This window comes from Eschscholzia californica, unplaced genomic scaffold (assembly GCF_041429995.1).
Source record: "Eschscholzia californica isolate CP2 unplaced genomic scaffold, dmEscCali1.0.p SCAF_5, whole genome shotgun sequence".
NCBI lineage: Eukaryota > Viridiplantae > Streptophyta > Magnoliopsida > Ranunculales > Papaveraceae > Eschscholzia > Eschscholzia californica.
In genome coordinates, this window is record NW_028238472.1 from 33,998,684 (window position 1) to 34,006,475 (window position 7,792).

Genomic DNA, 7,792 nt, shown 5'->3' on the forward strand with positions numbered 1-7,792 from the left:
TTTTGAGTCAAGAAAGTTGCCGGAAAAACACGAAAAATCCGGTCAAGGATGGTGGAATCCCGGCCAAGAAAAGTGGAGTTTCCGGCCAAATCAAGCACATCCGAGCTTCCCCAAGCTAGATCGCGGTTGTCCCTTGCTATTGAGTGCATCTCGTGCACATATTGAGCAGCCCGAGCTGCCATTAATGGCTATTTCGTGCAGCTCCAATGGAGCTCGGGCTGCTGTCCCGTGTACTCTTGTGCACAAGCCGGCCAAGCTTTGGTCGGCACCTCCTCTCTCTTTCCCTCTTCAAAACCCTCAAACACAAACAACTTAGAGCCCTCCTTAGAAAACCCTAAACTTTCCTCTCTCTCCCTTCTTGGTTGTTGAATGATGATGATGATGAATAGTAGAATACACTACTAAAACCCTAAGGTCCATTGACTTAGTCAATTCATTTAGACTTGGTTGACTTGGATCCATAAAGAGAGAGTGCTCATAAACTCTTCCTTGTCATTCTTCTTTGGGCTCTTGGGCTTTGATTTAGGAACCAAGAGAGTGCCTCCATCCTTGTTTCTACATCTCCAAATTCTCGCAAAGGACTAGAATGCCCTCGGACTTCTTTCTTTCATATCTTCCCCGTCCGAACTCCGAATTGAATACCGTTTTCACCGCCGGACTCGTCATTGACTATACTTGTCATTTGATTTGCTTGAAGTCTTTTTCTCTCATTTTCGGTACATGAAATGATAGTGACAATTCGTTCCCTTTATTCCGATTTACATGTTTGTCTCCAAAAATGATTCCTAACAAGAAAAACACATAAAATATTATTGTTAATACTCGAAAATGACTAATTAGTCTATGTTAGGCTCTCCAAATGTGACATTTTCATGTCACATCACTAATTCATCAAAAACAAATTTAGATTCACAGAGTACTAGAAAAGGATCTTCGTATGAAAGAAAATTCGTCGGAACGATAACTGACTCACTAAGTTTCACACCTTCCTACAAAATAACTTTCTTATCAACTTATTCAGAAAATAACAAACCCCACATCTTGTGAACAAGACTCTTCCGTGATCACAATAATGTCAGTTTTTGTTTATTTAATAACTAGATAACATCACATTCCATACGAATATTATCCATGTTTGAAATAGTATCGTTAATTTCATCCGGAAATAAAGACGCATCAGGATTAGATATTATTTCAAAATTTGTTGTAAGACTACTTGTGTTTACTTTGTATCTATTAACAGGTTGGTTGTAAGCAAATCCCTCAGCATGTTCCCCGTTACTCCATTAACATTTTGGTTGAGGGTGAATCCCATAACACGTTCTCTGTTAACGTATCCATTAATAGGTTGGTTGTGGGTGAATCCGTTCCCAGTTAATGGTTGACTGCCTAAGGTTTGCATTATTTGGATAGTTATTCAACATCACCTCGAGAAGGTCTATTTGTTGATTCATTTTGTCAATTGCTAACCATACATCATTGATATCCCGATCACCATCAAAGGTTGTGTTTCTAGCCTTGCATTCTGCCATTGAGCCAAGAAAATCTCGCTCTTGATGCCAACTAACGCTGCGGAAAACTCAGAAAAGTCGTAGATCTTCGTCTAAAGACTTGTAGAAGCAAAACTAACAAGATTAAACTAGAATACTTTATTAATTAAACTAAATGCATAAAACATCTACTAGATACCCCTTTATATAGCATTAGGGCTTCCTAAACCTAATCAAATTCGAAATAACAACTTCTAAAAAAAAAATGCTACAACCCTAAAATTATAAAAATATTAATTCTCTACTAACCCAAAATATAAAACTACTAAAATAACTAGATTATTAGATATCTAAGATTCTTGAGTTATTTTTCGAAAATCTCCCTGCATCAACATTTTACTGTTAAACTTCATGCAATTTAGTTTGTGTTGAGTACAAAACAAACCTACTCCTCCACATGTCTACACATTTAGTAAACAATCAATACATTTGTGTATTTGTACGAGGTAAAAATAAATATTAAAAAAATAGATTTTTTTTATATTTTATATTAAGTTTGGACCTTAAACCCAATTCCCTTTTCATTTTGGACTTTTTGCCCATGGGATAAACAAATTTAATACAACATGTGAGTTAGGGGTTCAAACTTTTAGATGGACAAGTATAGGGGTTAAATTTTCTAGTTTGGCAACTATGAACTATGGGGCTCAAGTTTATTAGTTGGCCAAACAGTGGGCCAATAAAATTAGTTTACTATAAAGTAGTGTAATTAGGCCTAATTTTGTGTTGTTCACACTGTGCTCCTCCTAACTAAGTAGGGTCAAGTCCTGTCATAAGAGGATCCCTAAAATTCTCTTGACACTATTCATACTGACACTGTCACAAAAAAAAGGGCAGGATTCTATAGGCGCTCTCGTGTTGTTCCAGACACCTTGGTTCCAAATGCTCCGGGCCTGCCTATAACTAATTCTCCTCATATGGAATCCGTAAAGCTGGTGGCCTAAATGTTTGTCATGTCATTTACTCGGTGTTCTTTTAGTTTTATATAGGCACTCATCAATGTGATAGATGATTGCCTTTTCTTTTATGTAAGAAAAGGAGGTCCATAATTATATAATTGTCTTTTTTTTTTTTTTTTTTTGGAAGTCGACTACGATCTACGTATGTCGTTACATTTGGCACTCGATACATCATAGATGTGATAAGCTCGATAACCGCCCACTCGAACACTAACAGAACCGGGCCTATAGCCCAACAAGACATGACCTAAAGCCCAACAACATTATTTACACCCTAATAATCCCATTTCAAATAACCAAAGATTCCACCTTCTCTGGGATTCGAACCTGGGACCTCCAGGGATTTCTGGAGTTTATGTCAACACCTTGGAACCACTTGGGCTACCAACTGTTGACATAATTATATAATTGTCGAGATAAAGTTGCTCGTAAAACCTTATGATCTTGATCATATAATTTGCTTGCCTAGTTGTTATAGTGTTTAGTGGGTGACTCTAGTACAGTGTTTAGCATTTAAGGTTTATGGTTTATGGATAAAATGTAGGCAGATAATTACATAGCTCTCGAGATGAAGTTCGTTGTGAAATGCTTATGGTCGTTTTGGTTGTATATACTAAAATAATTTTGATTTTTTGTAGTTGTAGTGTTTAGTAGTTGATTCTGGTTCAAATTGTGTGTCAAATTGAGAAAACAAAATTGATTCGGGCTTTTCAGAGTATTTGTTGCACACAAAATACAACACTAGAAGAGGCTTAAAATATAACTCATTATTGAATAACAGGAAAAAAAAACTATACATCTTTTACACGCATATAAATAACCTTCCTAATGGAAACAAAACACAAAGTAGTATTCGGCAACAACAATTACAATTACAGAAAAAGATACATTTTTGTTTATAATCAATCAATATCCGCTTTCTTCTTCTTTTTAAATATTTAGGGTTTGAAGAAGTTGAATTTGATACCAGTATCAACGATAACATATATACTCGCAGCCACGGTAAGACCACTTAAAATGATGCCTAATATTCCTAGACCCCAATTTAAGTACCACATTGAACTATATTGTTTGGGTTTCTTAATAACAATCCACATGAAACATGGATAAGCTAAAGTTATGGGCAATGCTAGCCCACCAATTAGACCAGTAAGATTTCCCAAGAATGGAAGTGCAACGCCAATGAAAAATGATACAAATCCGAAAAATAAACGGAAACCCGTGCGAACATACCACGGGCAAGCTTTGTTGTTCTTGGTTGTGTAACCTTGTTCCATATGGTCGAATGTTGGCATTCCGTATATTTGGAATGAACTTACTGCATTTATTACGATAAATAATCCTGTTATTACAAGAACTGTCTTTGATGTGTCGCTTGCGTGAAAAGCGAATAATGCTGGTAACATGCCACCATTTTGCGGAATCTGCATCATTAATTTTAAAAAAATTAATCAGATCTCCTATTGAGTTAAAAGAAGTTCAAAATCAATGCCATTAGAATTAGGGAATTTGTTCGCTTACTAGTTGCCCATAAGCCCAATATCCACCGATAGCTAAGGGGAATAGGCAGAGTGCTATAAGTAAATAAGCAAGCTTTACACCTCTCCACATCGGTACTCGTGATGGATATTTTTCACTAGATGGCATTGTTCCCTATAACAAAAGAAATTGAATTTAGGTTTACCACATTTTGCTAGAACGATATATTAATAAACATATTATGTCATATTATATGCTAGATTTAACACAACAAAATATATCTTAATACATTTTTCGAACTCGAAAATAGAAACAATGAATAAATAGTAGAATGGAAGGAATTACCTGAATCTCAAGGACAAGATTGTGGCCTCTAAAAGCAAAAGCAATAATCCCTAGTGCATTTAGGGCACCAAAAACACTTGCTAAATCCGTATCACCAACAACCGGGTTATAAGATACACCTTGTACCCGACCCATCCAAACAGACACGACCCACATTATTGTACAATATCCAACGGCTGTGATTGCCCCGATTAAAGAAACACCAGCAATAGAATTCAAGTTAGGTAACTGAGAGAATACAACCGCGATGCATGTGAACACCAAATACCATTCAACGGTTGTTAATGGCTTAGGATTACTACAAGTGGGCCCACAAATGATCTGGTAGATCAACTTCATAGTTGAACCCCCAATGATAATCAGAGCCGTACACGTGCCAGCTGATAAATACATGATTGGAGCTGTACCTAAAATGCTTCCAACTCTTTTACCTGCATGTTTGAGGAACATTGAATCCATCAAGACCGGACCTAGAGAATTGTGACAAAATCTACTACGTGACGTGAACGATGGCTAGGTTTAAAGTTTAAACTACTGGAACAATCATGATCTCGAAAACAAACAGCACACATACCAAAAGCAGAAATGAAGAGATCTAGGTATCTGCTATAACGAGTTCCATCAGCCGATTCATGGAGTTGGACAAGCAACCAGAGTGTGTAAAGTTGCCATGTAAATGCCATTGTCAAGCTTATAATCCCCAATGTCCTGTTTATAAACAAATGTGAGATATTGAGATGTAGGTGACTTGTTCGAGTTTAAATATCAAATTTGAGTCTGGGTTTGAGTTGACTCGAGTCATACTTTGTGCATTCGTTTCTTTATGGGCCTCACACGTCTAAACAAACAGATAAAGATGGTTGATTTTTGGTTAATTTGAATTACATATAAACATAATATAATATCTCACTTTTAGACCAGTCAATAAATTTAAACACGTGACACTCAATTTTTTTGACACAGAATACAAGAGTCAATATAAAACATTAATACATCGTGAAGAAATAATACAATTATACATCAAAATATCGTGGAAGTTTTTTCAACAAAAAGAAAAAAGATATCGTGGGAGTAAAAAGTTTAAAATTTATTGAACTTGAACATAAATAAAATAAAAGTGAGACTCAATTTGATCACAACAAAAAAACAAACGTCATCTTTTTTCTTTGTTGAGGAAAACAAACATCACCTTACTTCAGTAATTTGATCATAATTTAAGATATTTTTTGTACCATTGTGTTTTTACTCCATGTTAAGACATTCCAACCATTTGTTTTTTTGGTGGAAATCTATTGTTTATATTTTTTTTGTTGGAAGGCAGTACATTAACATAAAGAGTCTATTACAATAAACCAAGTAGAAAAGTAAAACTTGATCATCATATTTGATATACAAAATTCCTGTCTCTTCCAAATGAACCTAAAAATATACTAATTTTAAATATTGTTGGATCTACAGTCTACTACATACGAGTTTCATTAGAGTCAGAAGTTAGAACTAAAAACAATTAACTTTCAAATAATCTACTTGTCTTACAAAATTTTCAGCAAAAGTGGTTCCGGAATTACATTTGCATGCTTGCATGAGAAGGGGAAGGGATAACTCGCCATTTAATAAACGAATTTGTGTGTTCAAACTCATAATAGAAGAAAAATCCTTGCCGAAAGGAGTTAGGGTATTTGAAGAATCAAATAGCTCCAATTGGGGTAAACTTTGTTGAGCATGAACAATAATAATTCTAGTTTATAGTTAACCAATGTCCCGCCGGTGAAAATATATGTGCTTTTACATTTTCGTTTGATAATTCTATGGGCTTCAACATGCTAACAATTAACTCTATTTTATGGACCGCCGAAAATAAAAAACAAGTAATCAAATTTACATTAAAGAAAAGCTTACCAGCCAAGAATGGTAAAGGCCACAGGAAGAACAAGAGCTTGAATTCCAATACCAGAACATAGGGTATGAAAGGCAGCATAATAAGCATTTCCATTTCTTGAAGCTGTTATAGGAAGCCAATCATCTTGATGATTTTCAAGTTTAGTCATCTTAATCAAATCCCTAACCGGACTTGCCAACGGCGATATGAACCTAGGAGTCAGAGACATTCTAGACGGTGAAGTCTTTTTCGAAGAATAGAACTGAGCAGGAGGTGCTGAAACTAGTGTGGCAGTAGCTGATAATGGTGCCATCACCGTCGATTTTGGCGTCACCGGCAAAGAACTAATCTCTTTGTCACCACCTCCTTCTCGTGCAGAAGCAACCTCACCCATTCTCAATGGTTAGTATGTTATTGTTGCAACAAACTCTTAGCACAGAATGCAATGATAATACCACATATTTATAAAGTAGGTTTGGACTTTGAGGACCTAATAATAATATTTTATAATTTAAGGGCATTTTTATAATAAAGTAATTGATTCTATCAATCTTAAGATAAGTTGAGATTCCAAGCAGGTCTCGGGAATGTGTGGATACTCTGTCTACCTTGCTATTAAACAAGGGTTAATTCCAATTTGGCCCCCACAATGGTTCAACATTCTACAATAAGCTCCCCAAAGGCCAAGACTATATTTTATGTTAGTCAATTTTTAGTGTATATTATTTCTAGTCTACCTTTTGGGAAAACAAAGAAAATTTTTGGAGTACATATTTTATTGGAGAGATGAAAAAAATTGTAATTTTTGTTTCCTCCAAACACCACCCACCCGTAATATTTTTTTTCCAGTTTCTTCTTCCTCCGTCTCAGGCCATCATTTTCGTTCACCACTTCCGACTACCACAACCATCATTTCTCTCTCTCTCTCTCTCTCTCTCTCTTTGATTTCTTTCTCAGGTTAATCTCTCTCTCTCTATATATATATATATATATATCTGTTTTCCTCAGATCTTTCTTTATCTCTCTCTCATCGTCAATTCTCTCTCCCCATATATCTCTGCTAAAACCCTAGAGTTTCAGTCATGAGAAGATCAGAGAGAAAGATTCGAGTGAGAGTGAGAAAAAAATCTGATAGAGAGAGAGAGAGAGAGAGAGAGAGGGAGAGAGGTAGAGAGAGAGAGAGGTAGAGAGAGAGAGGGAGCGAGGGAGAGAAATAGAGAGGGAAAGAGAGAGAGAACTTGAATAAGTTTTTGGGGCCCTAGGTGAACGTATCGACGACCCCCTACATCTTGTTTTTTCTTGAGGAAATTATTTATAGTTCCCACTTGTGATTCAATAACCAAATTTTGATATCATTTCATTTTCTTTTTATTATCGGATTCACATAAGTAGTTTTTTAGAGTCATAACAATCTAATGAGATAATAACAACATTATATACTAATCAACAAAAATATTTAACTTACTAAAAGTAGCAATAAGAATTCAAACTTAAAAAACAATGACAATTAAAGGAACAAGAACCTTATCTCTATGTAATTGTTAATAAACCTTGTAGAGAATGAAACAGAAATGTGAGAT

The 7,792-nt window shown here is 35.4% G+C and overlaps 1 protein-coding gene across 1 annotated transcript; it reads right to left on the reverse strand.

Annotated features, from left to right (window-relative positions):
• Positions 1-3,258: 3,258 nt before the first annotated feature.
• LOC147538760 (lysine histidine transporter-like 8) lies at positions 3,259-6,649 on the reverse strand. Its single transcript, XM_086644313.1, has 5 exons — positions 6,233-6,649; positions 4,908-5,041; positions 4,334-4,764; positions 4,031-4,162; positions 3,259-3,933 (listed from the first exon to the last, which is right to left on the reverse strand). Exons 1-5 carry the CDS (start codon positions 6,604-6,606, stop codon positions 3,448-3,450), a joined length of 1,557 nt encoding a protein of 518 aa, XP_086500439.1. The 5' UTR covers positions 6,607-6,649; the 3' UTR covers positions 3,259-3,447.
• Between the last annotated feature and the right edge of the window lie 1,143 nt (positions 6,650-7,792).